Source organism: Amphibalanus amphitrite, unplaced genomic scaffold, assembly GCF_019059575.1.
Source record: "Amphibalanus amphitrite isolate SeventyFive unplaced genomic scaffold, NRLGWU_Aamphi_draft 000839F_arrow, whole genome shotgun sequence".
In the NCBI taxonomy this organism is placed as follows: domain Eukaryota; kingdom Metazoa; phylum Arthropoda; class Thecostraca; order Balanomorpha; family Balanidae; genus Amphibalanus; species Amphibalanus amphitrite.
In genome coordinates this window covers 105,560-131,203 of record NW_024882333.1, presented here as the reverse complement: position 1 = coordinate 131,203, position 25,644 = coordinate 105,560, and the positions used below count along the sequence as shown (strand labels likewise).

Sequence of the window (25,644 nt, the reverse complement as noted above, 5' to 3'; positions counted from 1 at the left end):
GGGTCCTGAAAGTTTGGTGGCGATATCTCCAGCCGTTTAGGAGATATCGACCGAAAAGGACAGGGGGGGGCCGTTTCGGCCCCCCCCCCCTACGGGGCGCGGGTTAAGAAAAGTGACAGGTGGTGAGTTGATATGCCATCAAGTGGTGAGTTGATATGCATTATAAGGGCTGATACCAGGCTGGTATGCATGCAAATTAGCATGAAATATGGGTCTGCAGGTAAGACAAAGTCAATTAGACCAACACTTCTCCTTTTCTCTCCCCACATCACCCCATCAGCCCCCAAAAGCTTTAGTTTTTCTGAATGCTTGAGACGAGGCCTGTTAGTATCACTGATGTTAGTTGTCGGACTTTCGTCCCCGTCTTGAGTTGAGATGTTAGTTTCACAACGTTTCAGCCAGTAACTTCTCCGGCCGTAGTCATATCTGCCTCGATAGTGGAGTGGTTAGAACCGTGGACCATCACCGGGGAAACACGAGTTCGATTCCCGCTGACTACTGGAGCTTTCGACCGGTATGACGCGTACGGCGCAACGCCACCAACATCCAGGTCCTTCTGAGGGTCAAAGAACACCTGACGACGGCCAGGGAGTAACTGGCTGAAAGGTTGTGAAACTAACATCTCAACTCAAGACGGGACGAAGGTCCGACAACTAACATCAGTGACCCCAGAGTTTTTTTTTCTGTGGACATACCTAACATGCAAAAGGCACAGCACAACTCCCTGCCAAGTCTCAAGATGGCTCCCTACAAGCTACAAAGGAACAATATAGAACACCTATATACATATAGATTAAAAAAAATGTTTTAATCATCCGTAGTTTCGAAAATGACAGAACTGTCGTTTCTGTATGGCTAACAGCGCGGGAATTCTGATCTCGTGAAACTGATTAGTTTTCCTGCTTGGCAGTTTTTTTTTAATTTTCGAACTACTCCGCCACCCATTATTAGGTGACCAGAGTGCCCCCACCCTCAGCCCAGCGACTCACAGCACCTTACGTTAACACCAGACAAAAATAAAAAAGGATAAGTCGCGGCACTCCCAGCTAGGAAAATTGAAAAAAAAGAACAAAGTAAGCAAAAGAAGTGCGGGAACCGGTTAATAAATAAAGAGAGCCAAAGTAGTCATTGCTGAAAGCAGCGGATGACTGTTCTACTACATCTAAGAAAGAAGTCATTCATACATGCATACATAGTTGGTTAGTAGAGTGCATTCAGACTTTCACTCCTAGAAGAAAAAGCAGCAAATGGCAGTCCAGTGGGGAAACATTTCTGGTCAATTCGAGCGCAGGTCAACAGCCAGACTTTCTAGGGCCCACCAGCTAAGCAGGGCTTGTTGCTGATGGACCCCTTCAAGTCCGGCGTTTCATTTGAGTGGGGATGTATCTCCTGTGTCAATAATCACAAAGGTAGGTTACATTATCAACACATCATTGTCAGCCTAGCCCAATAATAAATGCACCAATATGTCCATTTATTATTGGGCCACTTGTCGAGATGCTAAGCACTTTGTATGAAAACACCTACTAGGTAAGCGTGTGTATTACGTTATTTAGGTATGCATTACTATTTATTATCATGTTCTTGTTATTTTTCTTGTTGTAAGATTTAACCCGCGCACCGACGGGGGGGCGGATATCCGCCCCCCTGAGGTTTTTCGCGAATAGCGGGAAAACCGCGGCGCGTAGCGCCGCGAAATTTGGTATGACTATTCCCTCATCAATTTTACTCATGGTGTGCAAGTTTGAACCTCCTACCTTCCAAGGTCAGGTCACCAGGTCACTTTGAATGACCCAACCTCAAGTCACTTTTTTGCAACTTTGTCACCGTGCCAGAGCTACAGTAGATGTCGGAGGCCTTTGAAAGTCGCAGGATGTTATTAGGTCATTAGTAGCTACAATTTGTATATCTCGGAATTTTGATATCGGTGACCTAAGGTCAGGTCAATTTCGCGACCTCCCCATTATAAGTCAATGGGGGAAAAATCAACTCCCTGTTTTTACCACTAAAACAGGTCGGAATGGCCCCATATACCATACATGACTTCATAAACGATCAACCTTCACTACCTTGAGGTCTGTTTTGCTGTTGGGCAGCTGTGAGGTCATGTGACGTCATCAAAGGTCACCAAAGGTTTTTGGCCAATAACTCCGTACAGGAACAAGATACAGACGCGTGGATGGTCTCATTGTGTTCAGCTCGTCAAGACGCATCGGAATGATATACATGATGACCTCGAGGTCACGTGACCTGAGGTCAACATTTGACCTTGACCTTTCGAGGCTAACATATATATCATTCGATGCGGATTGACGAGAGGATTACGATGATGCCCTTAGTTTGTTCCTATCTTGACTAATTCGAAAGTTATTCGAGAAAAACTCTCTCCATATCTAGCGCCGCCATTTTGACTTTTCGACCCCTGTGACGTCATCTTTGACCTGACCTGAAAATGACCTTAGTAAAAATTGTAGATCTTGACCGTGCGTATCCGATGCCGTTTACCGCTTGTCGCTATCTTGCTTCGTTCTCGAGATTTCAGGGGGGCGGTCATCCGCCCCCCCTGCGAAGTTGGCGCAGACCCCCGTCGGTGCGCGGGTTAACATATTTTCATATTTATTTGTAGGTATATTTACGAGGATACTTAGTACCCAGGATTACTTAACTAATACTTTTGCTAATACTTCACTTAAACTTTTGATAACTACTTTTGCTTAGTACTCACTAAGTAAGATATTCTTTACATATTTTTTGAAAGTGTTTTTTGATTGAGGTACTTCTTCTAATAGAAGATCTTTAGCTATTAAGTCATTCCAGAGTTTGGGTCCGATGCAAGGAAATGAGTAGAGCCTGTAATTTTTTGTTGAAAAAAAAAACATGTTGAAAATGATGGATATTTCTTGTCTGATGGATAGGGTCAGTTGAAAGATGAAGTAATCGTCTTACAGAGACTTGTAATTCCTGCATTATGTACTTATGCATGATAAGCATTATTTGAAGTTTGGCTACGTCTTTAATTTTAAGAATACTATATTTTTTAAATATTGGGGTAGCACTTCGTGGTGGGAAAATACCTTCAATTAGTCTCATGAACCTTTTTTGCAGAATCACCAGCCTTTGAAGATGGTTTTCATAGTTGGAACCCCAAATGAAACAGCAGTAGTTGATGTAAGGAAATATCAAAGAATAATATAATTGAATGAGTTGCTGTTTTGGGATAAAGCGTCTAGCTCTTGCAATCATTCCAATGTTTCTGCTGATAATTTTACATATGCTACTGATATGAGATGCGAATTTAAGGTCAGAGTCAATAAGGATTCCTAAATATTTCACTGTTTTCATTTCAACTACTGCTGTGGTTCTATGTAAATGTTTAACTTTTCAGCAGTTCTCCGTTTTGAATATACTTGGAGAAATGTTTTTGATGGGTTCACTGTGAGGTAATTTGCTTCTAGCCATTCAGATATTTTTGACAGGGCTGCATTTGTTATTTCTTGAAGTGTTTCTCTGTTTTTATGTTTGAAAAATATTGCAGTATCATCTGCATACAACATAATTTGCCCTTCAATTGGAAGATTTGCAATGTCATTTAAGTATAGAATGAAGAGGAGTGGTCCAAGAATTGACCCCTGCGGCACTCCTATTTTTATTTCTCGTTCAGTTGACTTGACCCCTTCTATCTGTACCACTTGAAATCTGTTTGTTAAGTATGATTTGATTGTTTTTAGAATATTTCCTTGAAAACCCATTTTGTTTAACTTGTCAAGTAGTATTTGGTGTTCTACAGTGTCAAATGATTTTGAAAGGTCAAGAAAGACACCTGCTATAATGTTATTAGTTTCCAGTGCTTCAGTTATGTAGTCTTGAATGAGCATGACTGGCATGTAGGTAGAGTTATTTTTCCTGAATCCAAATTGATTGAGAGAATGTGTCTGCTTGTTGCAAAGTCTGTCAGTTGGTAGTGGATAACCTTCTCTAATATTTTTGAAATTATTGGCAAAATGCTTATTGGTCTGTAGTTAGATAAGCTATTATGATCTCCACTTTTGAATATTGGCTTCACAGATGCTATTTTTAAGGGATCTGGGAAGGTTCCTGTTGAGAGGCATAGGTTGAAGAAATAAGTAAGCTTTGAAAGGATAGGTTTGTAAGAATGTTTCAAGTTGCCAACCGAGAATGAGTGACAAAATGAAATGGAACAAACAATATAAAGAAATTGGTGTTTTAACCCTCGCCCGTATTCGTGTTTTGCCAGCGTCTAACGTATAGGGGGGGGGGGGGTCCGTTGGAATCCCATCGTCGTTTGGCCCCTGATGGAGCTAGAGCTTCGCGTAAAAAACGAGCGTGTTGCGCGAGACGCGAGGAAGCCGATGATAACCAACTTTAAGGTCCTAGGTCATTGGTTAACCTTCCAGGTCATGTCAATTACCCAGAAGTCGGGAAAATAGGGGGTTATTTGAAGTTCGTAAAGCGAGGTTGTTATAATTATTTTTGGTGGGTTGCTGATCACAAATGTCATGCTAGTTTTGATCACAGATGTCTTCGTACATTTAGGCCAGGTCAGGTCAGGTCAACCAGTAGCCAGTAGGTGTCCTGTCGTCTATCTATAGGGAGTGTCAAGTGTCAACTACCACTGACGGTGTCGTAACATGTTAAGAAGGCACTAAAACTACTTCGTAAATGATCAAATGCATGCTAAATTCGAAATCGGCCCGAAAAACTACCCTAGAAACAAGTAAAACTCCAAAAAGTGAGCCGAGGTCACCAAAGGTCAGTGACCTGACCTGACCTTCAGGTGACCTTGACAGTTGACACCCACAATACTGCATGGGACCAGCATCATTTCACATGTTTGGACGTTACAGTCACAAAAAGACTTGGAAATGCGCGGATAATGTGAGCCGACATACGCCAAATCGCGATTCCGGCCAAGCATGGTCTCGAGAATCAGGTCACAAGTCAAAAGCCATTTGGGTCAGGGTCATGAAATTTTTAGAACATGTGTAAAATTGATAAACTCGAGAGGTACTGAAAGTTTCGTCGCGATCGGCCGCTTTTTGCACGAGTTATGTGCGAAAAGCCGACGTGGTCCGTTCAACCGCCTATAGGTAAGTGCGAGGGTTAATTTTGGCTTCTGATGCCGAATTTTGTTTTATGTCGCTTATTTCACCTGATAGAATACAGTCCAAATTAGATTTGCTTCACTTCACTTCTTTAATATTTTGTTGACTACCAGTCAACAAAAGCTCAGAAGTATATGTATTCTTTCATTTCAATCCATTATCTCTGTCAGAGGCATATCAACCTTGACCCGCAACTGACAATGTGTTTTAATTACAAGAAAATACACTTGTAATTCCAAAATATATTGCCAGTTTTGATACCGTTGGCTTGAGGACACGTGACTAGCCAAGTTCAGAATGTTCTAAATAAAACTAAGTATCATAAAGCAAAAAATGATGCTGCTAAAGTCAAACCATTTTGATTGGGCCCATGATTGCGTTTTCATGAATGTGAGGTCTGCTGCCAAACTACTACCATTTTTCTGATGGTTTCTTTCAGGATGTGTTCTCTCATCCTTTTTTTTAAACACTGGCATTTTATCAACTCACCCCTGAGCTTCTTTAGCCGATAAATTTTGATAAATCCAAAACCATATCAACTCACCACCCCCCAGGGGGTGAGTTGATATGAGCTTTGGCGTTTTAAAAAAGGGGCTTAATATATACATTTTTTATTCATTTTTGCTGATTGCCTCCCCGAGGCATGTGCCAGAATTCCGTAAATGAATGTGGTTTTTAAAGAAATCTAGAAAAGCCTCAAAATCCATATCAACTCACCCCGGTTTACGGTATATGAACAATCAATTTTCAGCAAAAGCCTTCATTCTTCACCTCAAAATAAAATGCGAAACAATGCTACAGTAAAGACCATTCACCCAATAAGTATAGGCAGACTGCTCTCCTAACAAGGGCTTAAGATAAACGAATATGATCGCCAAATAGTCGCCGAGTCGCCGCCGACATGTCGCTGCGTGCGCCAACTTGTTGCCAAAGTATCGCCGACTATTCGCCTCATATTCGTCATTCATTCGCGATGCTCGACGAATCATGGATCAGCTTCGACCCGCGCACGATTGTGACACTGCCGAATTTTGGCCACGACCCTGTCGCCGAATCATGTCGTGTAGGAAATCGGCGAACAGTTCACCGACAGAGACGAACAGTTCACAGACAGAGGCCCGATTTGCAGAAAACGGGTACGGAAAATGGAAAACGAGCTACGAACTTTTTTGCAGAATCTGCGAGATTGCGTGATATGAGACATTTGTTGGAGCACTTGGTGGCGCACCGTATGAATCCAAGTGACGTAATTAATAATTGTTTCTTTAATCTTAATGTGTTTTTGATGTTTTATTAACAAAACAAGCTATTTATGGATAAAATAATTTTAATATAGAAAATCGCAAATTTAGGCATTTGTTACGAAACCATCCATTAGTTGTTATTAACCCTCGCCCGCACATGGGGGGGGGGGGGTGGTTGCCACCCTCCAGGCAGTTTTATCAAATATCACTGATACACCTCGAAGGAGGTCTACAGCGGGCATCCGGAAAGAGCTGGGCTGGACCTCACTATAGACAGACGTCGGGCCCACAAAGTGCAACTCTATCACACAAGATAGCGTTAGATGATCGTGTTCCGGACTTTATAAAAGACATCATACCCAAAACGAGAAACCTAGAGATAGAGAGAAATCTGCGATGCACACAGTCCACTCAACGCACCATCCCAGCAGTCCGCTCAGCTTCCTACGCGAGATCTATCATCCCAGCAACAACAAGAATCTGGAACGAACTACCCAACGACTTACGAGCCGAACACGGCCAAAAAATATTCAAAAAGAGCCTGTATGCATATGCCGGTATAAACATGTCACCTAGCTCCTACCCTAGCACAGGTTCCAAAATTGGAAACCGGCTTCACACCCGACTTAGGCTTAATTCATCAGATCTTAATGGCCACAGATTCAAACTGGGGAAAAGTGATTCAGCCAAGTGCAGATGTGGTGCTGCTACAGAAAACAACGAGCATTTCCTCCTTATCTGTCCACTCTTTCGCACTGAACGAGAAGTGTGGTAACCACGTGTGTCGCCGGCCGGCACGGGAGTTCCCGGCGCAGACCGATTCGCGCGCCGACTTGTGACGTCGCTACCCCGCCCCGGCGCTGGGGGGCGGCCCAGGACGTGTCTGTTCGTGAACTTTGTCCCATCACGATGCGACCGCGTGCCTGCGGCCTGCGCTGCCGCAGTGCGTCGGCCAGTGACCAATCCGCGCTCCGATCGGCAGCCACGTGGTGTCCGAGTGCTTCTGCGCATGTCTGGGCCCGGCCCGCTGCGTCGGGCCGCGCGCTCCCAGGGACTTCTGGCCCAAGGCCGTATAAGAGAGGTAGAATCATCCCGCGATTTCCAATGGACCGGTCGCTAAGCATTAGCGTGACGTCACTGGTGGAGACCGGGCGGCGCCCGGCTCCAAGCTGTACGTCTGGTACATTTGGCACCGTATAGTTGTTATTACTGAACGTAATGACAACTAATGACTCTTAATAACTTTTTTACTCAACTAAAGCTGATTTCCTTGCCGGTACATTGCCGACCCGAGCCCCAGGGTTGACAATCATGGGATATGGGTCGGATGGGCGACCTCGCGACGGGAGAAGGAACAATTGCAATTGTTGTGCCCGCACCGCCGATTGCATTCTCTATCTGCATCGGGGGGGGGGGAGCAGGGGGCACGTGCCCCCATCGGATCAGGGGGCCTCTCGGGCCCGAGGGGCCTTGCGACGCCAATTGGCGGCTGAGGGTCTACGCTGGCATCTTTCGACTCAGAAGGGCCCCACAGGGCTCTGAAGAACACCTTATGTGCTCCGAAGAGCCACACTTCTATCCATAAGAGCCCCACACCGGCTTTTTAGTGTCCCTTGTCGGACTTTGAGGGCCCCTTGCCGGCTTCTCAGGGCCTATTGGCGACCTCTGAGGGCTACTTGCCGGCCTCTGAGGGCCCTTACCGGCCTATCAGGGACCAGCAGCTCTAAGGGTTCCACAAACGCCTGCGATGACCCCCTAAACCAATGGTTGAAGGCCCCCACAACGGCGCCTGCGAGGGCCCTCACCGGCGGCTGTGAAGGCCTCACACCGGTGCCTAGCTGAGGGCCCCACACTGCCACCTCTGAGTGCGACCGGCACCCTTGAATGAGGTCCCGAAACCAGTGCTTCTTATCGGCGGCTCTGGGGGCTCAACGCCGGAGCCTCTGACGGCCTCAGACGGGACCTGCGCATCGGACGGCCACTCACCGGTGACTTTTGAAGGCCCCACACCGACGACTCTGAGGGCCCCACTGGCGTTTGAATGTATCTTGCTGGTCTCTAAGGACTCCACAGGGCTCCCGAAGGCACCGCAGACCTCTTGAGAGCCCCTGTCAGCCTGTAAAGGGTTCGAGCCAGCAGCTCTAAGGGTCCCGCACCCGACTGTGACAACCCCACACTGCAGTGTCTCTGAGGGCCAACAACGGCAACTGTGAGGACCCTCACCGGCGCCTCTAAGGGCCCACAGTGGCAACTCTGGGGACCCCGCACCAATGCATCTGAGAGCCTCACACCGGTACCTGTGAGGGCCCACACCAGTGCCTCCAAAGGCTTCATAACCGGCGGCCCTGAGGGCTCTACACAGGTGATTTTGAGGGGCCTACCGAAGGCATCACACAATCCCTTAGTCTCGCTGAGCTTCTATCCCAATCCCATACCGGCTTCTATCCCAATTCCGGCTCAACTAATTAGCAGTCCCCCCCCCCCCCCATGGGTCAGCAGCGCCGCGCCGGTGCCGGGGGCCAGCGCCATCGGGGCGGCAGTCGGCCACGCGCACTCAATGGTTACTGGTTAGCGCTTAGCACCGACGGCTAGCGCACGTCCGGTGTGTTATCGGCCGTGAGCCGCTCCAAAACGGCTGCAGTAACTAGTCGATATAGGTAGTAAGCAGATGCAGAGATGCAGGTGGATTGATGACCGGCAAGCTTTTGTGTTTTACGAGAGTGAAGGGTCGAAGTCGGCTGCTAAGTGGTGAGCGGATTTTATCAGATGCCGGTTCACCATGACCTTTGTCCGGGTCCTGGTACCCTGACGCACTCTTGGAGAGCCGAATCACAGCAAAAATCCACCCACGACTGTATCTATACGGCTTACGCTTTTCTGAAAACGTCTGCGTTTGGCGTTCTACGGGCCCGGCCGGCCGGCCGGCCGCACCGGCCCCGATTGGCGGTCCTCCAGTGACGTCACCGGTAGTGTTAAGCTGATTGGCGAATAATACATGGGAAGAACCGGGACGACATCCCCCTGTTCTGGCCGAGCTCTTGGCCCGAGCAGGCGCGTCACGTCTGGCTCCGCGATTTGGCCCGTTCTGTCCGGGATTTATAACCTAGATTAGGCAGGGCATATTTGGCAAACTTGGATTTCATTCTCGTCTCTTCGTCGCTCCATTGTCTGATTCGCTGTTTTGGTTTTTGACTTCGTTTTGGTAATTTAAATCAGGGCTGCGGAGTCGATGGATTTTCGGCGACTCCGACTCCGACTCCGACTCCGGCTTTCAAAAACCAGCTCCGACTCCGACTCCGACTCCGGGCAGAATTGTCGACTCCGACCGACTCCAACTCCCGACTCCGACTCCGCAGACCTAGCAGGGCTGCGGAGTCGACAGATTTTCGGTGACTCCGACTCCGACTCCGGCTCGGGTTTCTAAAATCGACTCCGACTCCGACTCCGACTCCGGTCACAACTGTCGACTCCGACCGACTCCGACTCCGACTCCGACTCCGACTCCGCAGCCCTGATTTAAATATAACAACCCGCTCCTTAAATTAATTCTTTTACTTGGGGCCGTTTGGATCGAACTGATTGAATTTTTGGAACACGCACCAGGTTGATATTCTCCATTTCTGATTAACGTAAAAATCCAGTCACTGATATGTGGTGAACTGCCCCACAGCACCACAGAAGAATTGTTCGAAAGGTTAACTGAAATTCTCAGTGAGAACTTTCAAAACATTTCTCGGAAAATAGAAAATAGAAACACTGCTCAATGGACCTTCGCGAATTACGAGGGTTACCCTTCATGACACCGCCATGGCCGTCCAGAGCTATATACTCAAAACGCGGAGATTTGCCTGCTAGAACTAGGAGCAGCACTTCCATTTCGGAATACAGAGCAATGGCGCGAGTAGGGGCGGGGACAGGCGCTCCGGCCAAGGCAGGGTCGACTTTGCAATGTAAATAGTGTCATTTTGATTAAGATCTGTAGTGATTAGTAGTGTTCGATTAGAAGTGTCATTGTCTGCTTACTACGTGTTTCGAGCGGCGTCTCGTCTTAAGCGCCATAGCGCTTCTACGCCAATCGTGATGTTTCGACAAGTGCGAATATGGATGCTCAAATAAGTCATCTCATCTCTCACCAGTTCGCACCAGTTCTCACCATTTCGTATGGGAGGGCGGTAGATGTTCAGAATGTCTAGTGGTTTTTCTGCGGGGGTGCGCACTCCGCAGACTTCTGTTGAGTCGTCTGCTGGGGTTGTCCTGCGTTCAGTGATCGGGGTGAACTGTAGTCCCGCTCTCAGATACAGGGCGACGTCTCCACCTTTGACGCCGGCCGCAGTCATTCCTCTGCAGCGCCTGGTGATGATTGGGGACTGGAACCCGGCGACCCTCATCGGCGCCTTGCCGAACTGGCATTCTTGGACGTCCATCTTGTTCGTGTGGAGCCAGCTCTGGAGCTCCGCCAGCTTCGTCCTGAGCCCCTCAGCGCTCCAACACATGATGTGTAGGCGGCTGCGCGCATCACGATTGCGATGGTTTCGTCTGTTCTTCTGGCTCCGCCGAGTGGCGCGGGCGCCCGCTCCTCGGACTGCACCCCCTCCTCCGGCGCCAGGGAGGGGGGGGGGGGCGCCGTGTTTGCGCTACTCATTTGGCGGGCCGGGGTGCGCAGCTGAGCGCAGCCCGGTCCGCTATGAGGATGTGCGCCTCCCCGGAACGATACATAGTTGAGTTGATAGTTGCGAGACGACGACGTGGGGGCGGCCGCTCCCAGGTGCCCTTCGGAGAGGGCACTGCTTGGAACCCGTTTGGTTCCGGATCCGCTTGTCCCACGGGTCAGGCAGGCCACCAGCTCCCCCCCCCCCCACCACCACCACTTCAAGGCGGGTTCCACCAGAGGGCATGTGCTCAGCTCGACGATACGGATCGACTGATATGCAACATGACCTTTTCCGGCTATGCCATGACCTTGACCTGAGGTCAAATTTGCAACATGACCTTTCAAGGTCAATGTATAGAATATTCGACGCGTCTTGACGAGAGGAACACGATGCTGGCAAAATGATATCGTGGCTCTCTTGAGTCAAAAGTTATCACCGATCAACATATTTCGTGAAAATTGCTACATGTGAGTTTTTGTCTGAGTAAAATGCTCTTACATGTCTGAGTAAAATGCTCTTACATGTCTGAGTAAAATGCTCTTACATGTCTGAGTAAAATGCTTAGAGTTTTTACCCTCTGGAGGCTAAACCGTTGACATGAGGTCAAATCTGAGAACAATACTCAGAGAGGTCTGTAAAAGGGCTATCGAATGCGCTTTTCCGCGGCGCTGTAGCTCTTATTGGTTTCCGAGTTAGCCGTTGGCAGTTTCCAAAATTATTGAAATTGACTAAATTTGATCTTTGATGACCTCTGGCGACCTGACCTTTGACCTGACCTAAAAATGACCGAAGTGTTTCCGTCATTATTTTTAACGCTCTTTCGATTGCCGCTTACCGCGTGTCGCTACTTGGCCCAGGAACCGAGTTAGAGACGGGGGGGGGGGGTGTTCAGACACCCCCTGGCCCGGCGGAGAAGTCCCGGAGCACTACTGGCCCGGCGCGGGTTAATAACTCATACAATTGTACAATTAGTCTGTAAATGTGTTTCGCAGGTATCGGAGGTGCACTTCACTGTCCCCACTGCCACTTGAGATGTTTGGGACAACAACGTCTGGACAGACACGTGAAGAGATGTGTCGATCACGTCGGCAGGAACGACAGATTCAAGTGCGAGTGGTGTCAGTACTCGACCAACAAAGTCACCGATATGAAACGCCACCGTAGGACTCACACGGGAGAGCGGCCGTACTGCTGCTCCATCTGCCAGGCTCGGTTTGCTCAACGGTCAACCCTCACCACACACATGTTGACCCACACGGGGGAGCGGCCGTACGGCTGCTCACTCTGCCAAGCCCGATTCGCTGTTCGGGCAAGCCTCACTAAACACATACAGGGTGTCCCATAAGTTCGTTCTCACCTAAATTTTACGTTTTTAGGCTCTCTTGCATAAAGGCACGCTGAAATTGGTTCGTTACTGAGCTTACGTGGTTGCCATGGCTGGTAGAAATATGCTCCACAGTAACTAATTTCTGTAGACAAAGTAGTTTTTGCTAGAGAGCCCGTTTCCTACACAGACGGCTAACGCCGCAACATAGAGGTCTCCAATACGGGTACGTCTCGGTATTTAGTCAGCGCGTGACCATTCGCGACAATTGAGGGTGATTGAGGCCTACCAATCTGTAGACAATGTCCATCGCTAACTGGACGCACAGTCAGCAAGTGACACCGATGATTTGTCGGGAGTCAATCATTGTAAGTTTATCCTCTTTTTTTTGCCAGCTCTCAGGAGTGAGCCATGTGGCCAAAACTGTGTGGCGCCAAAGTGGCCATCAAAAAGGTCAAAGGGTTAGAAAGTTGGTAAGCAGACTTTTCAGGATGGATTACCAGCTGTCTAAGAGTGTTCTCTCGGGGTACATAACTCAAGGTGACTTAAGCTTTGCTTACCGGAGGGCTCAAAACAGTCAAAAACGTCTTAAAATGGCCAAACATGAGTTTCGTTACGCCTGAGGCTAAAAAACCAAAGGGCTGAGGACATCAACCAGGTCATCTGGACTAACTAGTCCACGTTCGAGATGAAACACCCGTCCAAACCCGAAAACAACCACATAAGGGCGAAGGAGGAGGCCTCCGTTTCGTCCTATGCGAAAGGCCAAGGTCACGGTATTGTGGGGTTATAGGCATCCAGACGCTGACCAGGTTACGATTGGTGTCCCAGAAACAGCTTTGTGAAGCATAATGCTTTTCCAAGAACATCTAGGAGGAGTTTCAACCCTCAAGCTGAACTCGAACCGCGAGTATGAATACATCTATAGAGGAGAAAATGGCATCCGAGAGGTCGTAGGCCCATCTTCAGGCAAGACAGTGCATTAGTGCACAGGCCAAGCAAAGCTTAAAAGCGGTGCAAGGAGACTGTGACAGGCGTTTGTGGCAAGACCACATGCCAGGCACCTCATCGGATCAAAATTTTATAAAAATTTGTTGGTTATGTAGAATATTAGGCTCGTCGAAGCGTAGCGCTGTTCCAGCTTCGAGGAGCTCACGGCGCATGTCAAGTCAGTCTGGGTTAACTTTAAGCCTGCTATGCAGCCAAACATGCCGGTTGGCATGCCGCAGCATGTGTTCATGTGTTTGCCTATTAAATGGGGAGCACATTGAGGGGTCACAAATATATCAAAACGCAATGTACTCTGTTTCACATGCAAATATAATGTGAGAACGAACTTATGGGACACCCTGTACGCAACCACACTGGGGAGCGGCCTTATGGCTGTTCCATCTGCATGGCACGGTTCGCTGAGCGGGGAAAACTCACCAGACACATGCGGACCCACACTGGGGAATGGCCTTATGGCTGCTCCATCTGCACGGCACGGTTCTCTCAACGGGCAAACCTCACCAGACACATGCGGACCCACACTGGGGAGCGGCCTTACGGCTGCTCCCTCTGCACGGCACGGTTTGCTGAACGGGCAAAACTCATCAGACACATGCGTACCCACACGGGGGAGCGGCCATACTGCTGCTCCATCTGCACGGCAAGTTTCGCTCGACATGGAAACCTCACTATGCACATGCGGACCCACACTGGGGAGCGGCCCTATGGCTGCTCCCTCTGCCAGGCACGGTTCACTCAACGTGCACACTTCACCAAACACCTGCGTAGCCACACGGGGGAGCGGCCGTACGGCTGCTCACACTGCCAAGCCCGATTCGCTTTTCGGGCAAGCCTCACTATGCACCTACGCACCCACACTGGGCAGCGGCCATACGGCTGTTCCATCTGCCAGGCTCGGTTTGCTCAACGGTCAACCCTCACCACACACATGTTGACCCACACGGGGGAGCGCCCGTACGGCTGCTCACACTGCCAAGCCCGATTCGCTGTTCGTGCAAGCCTCACTAAACACATACGCACCCACACTGGGGAGCGGCCTTATGGCTGTTCCATCTGCCAGGCACGGTTCACTCAACGTGCACACTTCACCAAACACCTGCGTAGCCATAAGGGGCAGCGGCGCAGCAATTCTCAATAACAGATCATCTTTAACCCGCGCACCGACGGGGGTCTGCGCCAACTTAGTACCGACGGGGGGGGGGGGCGGATGACCGCCCCCCCCCTGAGATCTCGAGAACGAAGCAAGATAGCGACAAGCGGTAAACGGCATCGGATACGCACGGTCAAGATCTACAATTTTTACTAAGGTCATTTTCAGGTCAGGTCAAAGATGACGTCACAGGGGTCGAAAAAGTCAAAATGGCGGCGCTAAATATGGAGAGAGTTTTTCTCGAATAACTTTCGAATTAGTCAAGATAGGAACAAACTAAGGGCATCATCGTGATCCTCTCGTCCATCCGCATCGAATGATATATATGTTGACCTCGAAAGGTCAAGGTCAAAGGTTGACCTCAGGTCACGTGACCTCGAGGTCATCATGTATATCATTCGATGCGTCTTGACGAGCTGAACACAATGAGACCATCCACGCGTCTGTATCTTGTTCCTGTACGGAGTTATTGGCCAAAAACCTTTGGTGACCTTTGATGACGTCACATGACCTCACAGCTGCCCAACAGCAAAACAGACCTCAAGGTAGTGAAGGTTGATCGTATATGAAGTCATGTATGGTATATGGGGCCATTCCGACCCGTTTTAGTGGTAAAAACAGGGAGTTGATTTTTCCCCCATTGACTTATAATGGGGAGGTCGCGAAATTGACCTGACCTTAGGTCACCGATATCAAAATTCCGAGATATACAAATTGTAGCTACTAATGACCTAATAACATCCTGCGACTTTCAAAGGCCTCCGACATCTACTGTAGCTCTGGCACGGTGACAAAGTTGCAAAAAAGTGACTTGAGGTTGGGTCATTCAAAGTGACCTGGTGACCTGACCTTGAAAGGTAGGAGGTTCAAACTTGCACACCATGTGTAAAATTGATAAGGGAATAGTCATACCAAATTTCGCGGCGCTACGCGCCGCGGTTTTCCCGCTATTCGCGAAAAACCTCAGGGGGGGGGGGGCGGATATCCGCCCCCCCCGTCGGTGCGCGGGTTAACTATTAAAGTGACCATCCCACCTTAACATTAGTTTTGAGTTGAGATAGCGAAATTGGTGGCCATGGCCTGAAAATACCGGTTTGGGCACTCAAAACATCGAAAAATGCTTTAATTCGGAGATATGGAATTTCAAACTTGCAGTTTTCGGATTCTAAGGGGCTAATGCATTTCTATGCCCCCTTAGAATTTGTGACGTCAGCGGAGATCTAACGATTTTTAAATCTTTTGCTAAAACGTTTGGCAGCACGTGGTGGTATATGCTGCTTCGCGCAACAAATGCCGCACTCTTAACCCGCGCGGGGCTGGGGTCTCCAGCCGAACGCGCGGGGCTGGGGGGGGGGTAAATTTTACCCCCCAGTTATCTCCCGAACTAATGGTCCGATTTGGAAAATTCAAACGCCAATCGAAAGCTCTCATCACGAACTACTAAAAATATGTACTTAATTTAAAGTTTGAGGTCAAGGTCAAGGTCAGGTCAAGGGTACAAATTGCAAGTTTCTACAGTATCGGCCTTGCACCGTAGTTGCCGAAGAATGGAGTCATGGACTGAGACTGATCGCCCAAAACGTGTTCTTAGGCTACCAAGACAATATTCGTTGCATACAATATCATTCAGAGGTCAAGGTCAAGGTCAGGTCAGGTCAGGTCACCAAAAAACAAAATATAGAAAAGGGCATGTGCGACACATGTTTTATGGGTCATTTTACTCATAGAATTCAATAGGCACACTAAATAAGTGATATGGACCACCTCTGGATGAATTTAAGGTCGAGGTCAGGTCAAGGTCAGGTCAAGTGAGGTCAAATTTTGAAGTTGGTTGTTAAGGCCTAAAAAGGTGTCTATCTGATGCAGTCTTTCACGGCGAATCGAATGGTGCTATTTTTGTTTCCGTACGAGGTCTAGAACTTCCAAAAAAGTCATTTTTTTAACAAATTTGTGTGTCGTGACGTCATAAAATTTTGAATAACTCTCACATTTTTGAACCGATTCTTCTAAAATTTGGTATGTAGGTGCACATAGACCACTTCTCTGACATATATTCCGGTTTTTTCGATAGACTCAAAATTTTGGATTTTATAATGATTTTCCCAAAAAAGTCAGTTTTTTGAAAAAATTTAGGCCAAAATCCAAAATTTTCAAAAAACCGAGATAGCCATTTTATAGACAAAGTAAAATTACGTATAACCTTTTTTGTTTGTTACGTCTTGATTCCTTTAAAAATGAAGATGTTAGCGGCGTTTGAACTTTTGCCGTTTTTGAGGCGAAAATGACGAACATGACGTCACTAAAACGTCAATTTCTCAAAAATTTTCCGACGGATTTCGCTCAAAATTTCAGGGAACGTGTCAAATTGATGTAAGAAAAGGTACTGAAAGTTTGGCGGCGCTGCGCGCCGCCGTTTTTGAGATATCGCAAAAATTCTCGAGGGGGGGGGGGTAAATTTACCCCCTCCCCCAGCCCCGCGCGGGTTAAATAAAGTCGCTAGGAACAGCGGAGATCCCAAAAAGTAAACAAAAGTTAAAAGTCTAATATCTTGAAAACCGGTGAATATTTTTTGATGAAATTTGATAGATAATCGTTTTTGCTCTTTCTGAACCGAGCGACATCACTTTCATGCCAATTCATTAACTTTTTTGAAGGTGGGAGGGTCCCTTTAAACATGTCTGCTCTTAGAGGCGGGGATGGCTCCACCCTTTCGCTTTATCTTGGTGCGTTTTAAGCAGCAGTGGCGAATTAATGGGCTCGCCATTACACATGCACAGCTGTTGATTTGCACGGCGTTATAAATAGGGGAGACCCGTGAGGTATTGGGCCCTGGGAGGTATGGGCCATCGCAGTTTTGAAGAAGTGCTGCGTGTTTTTTGCACATTTGACCGCGTAAGCTGGTAGCAGCTATTTCGTTATATACAACCCACGTGATTTCCAAAATCTTCCTCGGTCTTCTTTGGCAATGAGCGGTGATAATGGTCATTTCACGATGGAACCGTGCAAATTATATTAGCGGGAAGTTGCGCCCTAGTCACCTCCCACCTCCGCCAGCGCCAGGTCGTGCCTCAACACGGAACAGGCCGTGCCACCTAGGTGCGCCGGGGAGAACTACAGGTCGCATAGTGCCACCAGTTGTCGCGCACACACGACAGGCGCAGATAAATAGATTTTAGATCGTGGGTGATATATTGTAACAGCGTTGATTTCTACCATGCATGTATTTTAGCAACTCACAGCGTGGGTGCAGGCACTGGAACCACAACGGCTACCACAACTGCACGTAAGTATGTCCGACATACGACTTATGTTTGGACTCAAGGCAACGCTGCCCAAGCGGCCTTTTCCGTTAGGACGCCGAGCGACGGAGTGCGCGCAGCATTTTTTGTTTTTGTTTTTGTTTACCGGTTGAAACCCGCGGAGAGTAGAGTGATAGCTTTAGCGGCGGCTACCGCCACCATGGGTCGACCAAGAAGGAACACCGGTGAGTTGCCAGCTATCCGGCCCGTTAGTTACGCGCGGGCCCTTCGCACGAGGCAATCATGGCGCGCCCCTCTAACCGGCGGTCTAATTTTCGTCAGCCAATTAGTCTGCCAATCAGAATCAGAATCGGTTTATTCGAAAAAGTCCGCCAAGTTGCTTGAATACTGGCAGTTGGCACTTTTGTTCTGTTACTACCCTTCGCCCCATACTAATGTGGCCGCCCGTCTCAGATACTCAGTTGGCCCTCCGGGCGGTCACATACACCAGCTTGTAGCTTGGCCCTGAACTATGCCCTGCCCACTGGCATGTCATGCCACGCCAGCGCCACCTTCACAATCTTGCTCGGTTACATGCACCAGTGTCATCGGTTCGCACTAAACAATGCATGCGTTTTGCCCTTTTCGAATAAAATACGGCACATACAGAAAATTCGTGATAAATTTGAACCAGGCTCGTTTTATTATGTCAGACCATCGCTAACATAAAGTTTAAAGTGACCATCCCACCTTAACATAAGTTTAGAGTTGAGATAGCCAAAATGGGGTCCCTGGCTTGCACTTACCGATTTGAGCACTCACAAGATCGAGAAATGCCTCAAATCGGAAATATCTTATTTCAAAAATGCAGCACTTGGACTCAGAGGGGCTAATGCTTTAGAAATTAGAATGCCCCCTCTGAATGTGTGACGTCAGCGCAGATCTAACGATTTAAAATCTTTTACTAAAACGTTTGGTAGCACGCGGTGGTATATCCTGCTTTGCGCGCAACAGGTGCCGCACTTTCAAATCAAGTCGCTAGGAACAGCGGAGATCCCAAAAAGTAAACAAAAGTAAAAGTCTTGACATCATGATATCTTGAAAACCGGTGAATGTTTTTCGATGAAATTTGGTATATACATATTCGTTCTTGCTTTCGCAGAATCGAGACACATCACTTCTATGCCAATTCATTAACCTTTTTGAAGGTGGGAGGGTCCCTTTAAAGCATGCAACTTAAGAATGGATAGACAATTTGAAGCTTTCTTGCAAGATTATGAGCTGAGATGCTACGCGCATTCTGGTGTCCTAGCCGGAAGGTTCGGGCCACCCACCCCCGGTGATCCTAAATCAATAAAATGATGCTTTCATTAAATGTCCTCTTTAATTGATTTTATTATTGTCGCGCAAGGTCGAAAATTTAACTACAAATTGCATTCAAGCTGAAAAATATTATTTGCCTTCTTTCATGGAACATGCTTGAGTTTACCACCAGTATAGCGCCTTTTGGGGCGACTGACGGAGCGAGCGAGGAGTTGAGTCTTGCACGTGCGAAATTTCGAGGGGGTACCTCCAACTGACTTGTGCACGGCACCCTACTGACCGGTTTCTAGCGATGTGCCAAATTTGAGCACAATCGGCCCAGCCGTTCTCGAGATCTGGGAGCGGCACCCTGCACGTGCGCACGTGCAAAATGGGTCCCAACTGACTTGTGCACGGCAGCCTACTAACTGGTCTCTAACCGTGTACCAAATTTGAGCGCCATCGGTCCAGCCGTTCTCGAGATCTGGAAACGACCCCTGCACGTGCGCACGTGCAGCAGCACCCCAACTCTGGCACATGGATATGCAGTGCCTAGTGGGTGCCTACCTACATGCCAACTTTCAGCGCAATCGGTCAAGTAGTTACCGAGATACCGTGATGTGCTGAGCGCCGACCAGCTCAATGAGTATTTTGCCGGTGTCGGCGCTCGTGTGGCAGCTGAGGCCGCGCGGGCCGCGCAGGGGACCGAGACCCCCGCTGCCGGCCCGCGGCCTCCCAGGGTATGTGCGAGCGCCTTCGCCCCTCAATGCATAACGCTGCCAGACCTGATTCTGACCATCAGCCGGCTGAGTGCGTCGAGGGCTGTTGGGGTTGATGGCATTCCGATCGCTGCGATCAGAAGCTGTCTCCCTGCAGTCGGTCCGCCCATCTTTCACCTAATCAACTCATCCATATCCACCCTTACCTTCTCTGACGCATGGAAAGTTGCCATCGTCACACCAATCCACAAATCCGGTGACCCCAACCAGCCTGGCAACTACCGCCCCATATCCATCCTCCCATCTCTCTCCAAAATCCTTGAAAAGGTTGTGTGCTCTCAGCTCACCTCCTACCTCATCACTAACCACATCCTCTCCCCATCCCAGTATGCCTACCGCCCATCCCACTCCACTGAAGATGCCATACTCGACATTGTCGAATGGGCGGCTCGCAGGGTCGACGGTGGTGACGTCGCCGCGGTGACGTCAGTCGACCTGAGCAAGGCATTCGACAGTGTCGACCACTCGATGCTTCTGAACAAGCTCGAGTGGTATGGCATATCATCCCGCTGGTTCAGCAGCTACCTCTCTGGCCGTTCCCAACGATTCCAGGACAAAAAGTCAAAAGACAAAATGTCAAAAGACAAAAAGTCAAATGCAAAAAGTCAAAATGGATAAAAGTCAAATGGAAAAAAGTCAAATGGATAAAAGTCAAAACGGATAAAAGTCAAAAGACAAAAAGTCAAATGGCAAAAAGTCAAAACGTCCAAAAGTAAAAAATGCAAAAAGTCAAATGGCAAAAAGTCAAAATGGCGAAAAGTCATAAACGCAAAAAGTCAAAAGCAAAAAGTCAAATGGCGAGAAGTCAAAATGGCAAAAAGTCAAAAACGCAAAAAGTCAAAAGCAAAAAGTCAAATGGCAAAAAGTCAAAAACGAAAAAAGTCAAAAGCAAAAAAGTCAAATTGCAAAAAGTCAAAATGGCGAAAAGTCAAAAACGCAAAAAGTCAAAAGCAAAAAGTCAAATGGCAAAAAGTCAAAAAACGCGAAAAGTCAAAAGACAAAAAGTGAAAAAACGGCAAAAAAGTCAAAATGATAAAAATCAAATGGAAAAAGTCAAATAAGAAAAAGTCAAAAGTAAAAAGTCATATAGGTATCTAAAAAACCATAAGACACCGCTCGCTCGTAATTAACCCTATGGCGTTGCATGGAAAGAAATGAGTTCAAAGTGCCTCGAGCCCGGCTCCAACATTGAGAAAGCTCCAGCGCCAGTGCTCCCACATGTAATAATAACCTGTGAATCATTTTCATTTTATTACTTAATGGATTCGTTCATTAACCCGCGCGGGGCTGGGGGGGGGGTAAATTTTACCCCCCTCGCGAATATTTGCAATATCTCAAAAACGGCGGCGCGCAGCGCCGCCAAACTTTCAGTACCTTTTCTTACATCAATTTGACACGTTCCCTGAAAATTTGAGCGAAATCCGTCGGAAAATTTTTGAGAAATTGACGTTTTAGTGACGTCATGTTCGTCATTTTCGCCTCAAAAACGGCAAAAGTTCAAACGCCGCTAACATCTTCATTTTTGAAGGAATCAAGACGTAACAAAAAAGGATATACGTAATTTTACTTTGTCTATCAAATGGTTTTCTCGGTTTTTTGAAAATTTTGGATTTTGGCCCAAATTGTTTTCAAAAAACTGACTTTTTTGGGAAAATAACTATGAAATCCAAAATTTTGAGTGTATCGAAAAAACCGGAATATATATCAGAGAAGTGGTCTATGTGCACCTACATACCAAGTTTTAGAAGAATCGGTTCAAAAATGTGGGAGTTATTCAAAATTGTATGACGTCACGACACACAATTTTTTTGAAAAATGACTTTTTTGGAAGTTCTAGACCTCGTACGGAAACAAAAATAGCACCATTCGATTCGCCGTGAAAAACTGCATCAGATAGACACCTTTTTAGGCCTTAACAACCAACTTCAAAATTTGACCTCACTTGACCTGACCTTGACCTGACCTCGACCTGAAATTCAGCCAGAGGTGGTCCATATCACTTATTGAGTGTGCCTATTGAATTCTATGAGTAAAATGACCCATAAAACATGTGTCGCACATGCCCTTTTCTATATTTTGTTTTTGGTGACCTGACCTGACCTGACCTTGACCTTGACCTCTGAATGATATTGTATGCAACGAATATTGTCTTGGTAGCCTAAGAACACGTTTTGGGCGATCAGTCTCAGTCCATGACTCCATTCTTCGGCAACTACGGTGCAAGGCCGATACTGTAGGAACTTGCAATTTGTACCCTTGACCTGACCTTGACCTTGACCTCAAACTTAAAATTAAGTACATGTTTTTAGTTGTTCGTGATGAGATTTTTCGATTGCCGTTTGAATTTTCCAAATCGGACCATTAGTTCGGGAGATAACAGGGGGGGGGGTAAAATTTACCCCCCCCCCCAGCCCCGCGCGTTCGGCTGGAGACCCCAGCCCCGCGCGGGTTAAAATATGTTCATTTCTTTTAACCAAATTTCTATAAACCCAGCGCGTTGGATGCTGGACCAGTCAGCGATGACCGTACAGAGACCAGAGAGCGTGAGTTGACGGAGGGGACCGCGTCCAGTCTATCGGGCACGTTTAAACTTTCAGATAAAACTTTGCCATAGCACTGGAATTACACAATGGGGCAGTGGTGACCCGGGAACGTTTGAAAAGTTGATGGGGTAGGTTGAAAGTTGAGGGGACAAAAATTGCAACTCAAAATTTTGAAATTATCTCGTCTTTTGTATTTTTACTTTAAGTCCATTGACGTCATTTAAGCGTTAATCACATGGTATTTTTTTATTTTGAGGTTTTGGCTTTTCACCAGGGCCTCCTCTCAGGGGCGACACTTTCCAAAAATTATTGGTAGGGCTCTAATGTAAATTTTTGCCAATTCAAAGCGATTCTTTCCACGCAACGCCATAGGCATAATGTTAAATTTCCAAAATTATTGGCAGGGCTCGGGCCCTACCATGCCTATACAAAACGACACCTGTCGTTGCGAACGACAGCTCCCTGCCGGAATAAGCGCGAGGATTTGCATTCTCGTGATTTGTGTATTTTTGTCGAAGCAAGTAAAAAGGGAGAATTTCGGGTGGTGGATTCGGAACTTTGAATAGAATCATGTAGAATCTAGCATATGAGTAGTTATTTGCAAGTAAAGACAATATAAGACATGAGATAAAATGAATTTGGCTTTTTTAATGTTTGAATCATAACATTTTGGTCCTCCGGGCCGGATCAGGCCAGTAAAGTAAACTTGATTATCACTAACGTAACGTAACATGTCGTCCAAATCACAAACCAGTTTGAAAACGAGAAGTGTAGCAGGGTCGGGCACATCGACTCAGAGTTCTGTGCGTAGAAGAGCACAGGTTTCACAAGTGAAGGCCGCTCAAGCCCAACGGGCTATGGAAGATGTGGAGCGGGCTGCTGCGGCCCGACAGGCCGCGTCGGCAGCAGCGGCAGCAGCGGCGGCAGCAGCAGCCGCTGCGGAAGAAGCCCAAATCCAGGCAACATTAGAGCAAGCACGAGCAAATGCACGTCAAGCTGCTGACGCAGCTGAGGTGGATGCCATAGAGTTGCAGCTCGTGGAGGATGACGATGCAATTTCTCAAGGGACAAGAGAGGATGTGGAGGACTTCCGGGACGGCAATGGCACCGGGAGCGGTCTTGTGGCTCCAGCTGTAGAGGAGCGGGAACCTGCCGGCGGTGACTCGCCGCGCAGGGAGCCTGCTGCGAGGCTCCGACGAGTCTCCGAAGACCCACAGAATCGCACCCGGAGCTGGATAACGGCCCTTCCCGGCGGACGGGTCGAACACCGAGAAACAACAGCAGCACTCCCTAGGATATCTCTGGAGAAATTTGACGGCTCTCCGCTAGACTGGCCTAGATGGAGTGGTCTTTTTAAGGCACTGGTACACGACAACGGTACTCTGACCGATACGGAGCGTCTAACGCACTTGCAGTCTTGCCTCACTGGAGAGGCAAGAGAGGCAGTGAGGGGGCTGCTGTGCGATGGTGCACTCTATGAAGAGGCGCTCCGAGAGCTAGAACAACAATTTGGAGACCCAGCAGCGGTAGTGCAGCAGACTCTGGGGAGTGTACTGCAATCCCCTCCCGTGAGACCCAATGACCTTGCGGGGCTCACTCAGCTCTCCCGTTCGCTTCACGCGGCTGTTTGCACCCTGACCACCTACCGCTTCGACGCTGATCTCGCGGCCACGACCAACCTGCGCCAAGTGGTAGCAAAACTGCCAATGAATCTGGCGTGGCAGTGGGGACAAGCAGAACTGGAACTTGGTCACAGCGTGTCGACCCTGTCAGATCTGGATGAGTGGTTGCGAGGAGTAGTGCTCGCGGGTCGGCGCGCCCTCCCAGAGCTGGGCGCCGCGCGCTACTACCGGAGACCCAGTCAAGGAAGGGAGACGGGAGGATCAGCACGGACGACTCGACGCCCCCCGGCAGTGAGCAGCGGTGAGCTTCAGCGAACTACGCTGGCTACTCAGGACGCAGCCACACCTGCAGCAGTGTGCGTTATCTGCCAGAGAGGGGCACATCGACTGGACGAGTGTGAACAGTTTCGAGCCATGACGGCGGACGAGAGATTTCAGGTGGTTCGTGCCAGCAAGCGCTGTTTCAGATGCCTCGGCGAGGGTCACTGGGCTCACCAATGTCGCAAGAAGTCGCTGTGCGGGAAGGATGGCTGCCGCGGGCGGCATCACAGTCTGCTCCATTCACCGGCATCGGCGGTGAGCGAGCTGGAAGAAGTGGACGTGGAAGACCCGCGCAGGGTGCTCGCTACCAATTCAGCGCCTGTGAGCAGCCGCGTGTCAACACTGCTTCAGGTCGTGCCGGTACGGGTGCATGGAGATGATGGCGCGTATGTTGACACATGCGCTCTCTTGGACTCCGGCGCCGACACCTCTCTCTGCACAGAAGACGTGCTGCGGCGATTGGGGATTACCGGTGAGCCAGAAGAGCTGCGTCTCAACAATGTGGAAGAAACTGGCGAGAAACGGATGTCTGTTCGGACCACACTCACGGTTTCACCAGTTGCTGCGGCTGACGGAGAAGAGCGCCTGACGGTGCCAGAAGTTTTTTCCGTCAAGAAACTCAACTTGCGTCCGCAGAGGATCGACTGGAGGGAAAAGCACAACTGGAAGCATCTGGCAGGGATCTCAATCCCGGACACAAATGGCCGGCCCGTGGAGCTGTTGCTCGGTGCGAATGTGTTGGAGGCCATGCTGCAGAAGGAGGTGCGTGTCGGCCCTCCAGGCCAGCCGACGGCCATAAGAACGCACCTTGGCTGGTGTTTGACGGGAAATGTGCAGCAGCTGCTACCGGTCGGTGCTCGAGAGGTTCTCCACATTCGGACCGAGCGTTCAGATCGGGACTCGCTGTCAGAGATGATGGAAGACTGGTGGTCAACTGAAGCATACGGGACTAGATTTGACTTCAAGGCTCCCCGTTCGGCCGATGATCTGGAGGCTGAACGGATACTGGAAGGAACGACCCGTTGGAGAGGTGACCGTTATGAGACCGGGCTGCTGTGGCGCTCTGACGGTATCATCTTGCCAGATAACTATGGAATGGCACTGCGTCGGCTAGAGAACACAGAGAGAGGACTGAAGAGAGCGCCAGAAAAGGCTGACGCCTATCAGAAGGTCATGCAGGAGTACATAGAAAAGGGCTACGCGCGGAAACTGTCTGAAGAGGAGCGGCGTCAGTCTCACGATCGATGCTGGCATCTCCCTCACCATGCCGTCACGAGCCAGAACAAACCAGGGAAGATCAGAGTCGTCTTCGATGCCGCGGCTAAGTACGGTGG

The 25,644-nt window shown here is 48.6% G+C and overlaps 1 protein-coding gene across 7 annotated transcripts in view; it reads left to right on the top strand.

Moving 5' to 3' along the window:
• The window catches only part of LOC122366917 (histone-lysine N-methyltransferase PRDM9-like), a 90,788-nt gene that overhangs the window by 17,002 nt on the left and 48,142 nt on the right, over positions 1 to 25,644 (top strand). Inside the window, exon 11 of one of the 7 annotated variants that reach the window (XM_043339583.1) lies at positions 12,012 to 13,676. The exons of the other annotated variants lie outside the window; for them this stretch is intronic. Within the exon in view, the coding sequence (XP_043195518.1) occupies positions 12,012 to 12,364 (353 nt within the window). The 3' untranslated portion in view covers positions 12,365 to 13,676. Of the gene's footprint in view, positions 1 to 12,011; positions 13,677 to 25,644 lie in introns of those variants that run through there. 7 annotated transcript variants of the gene reach the window in all.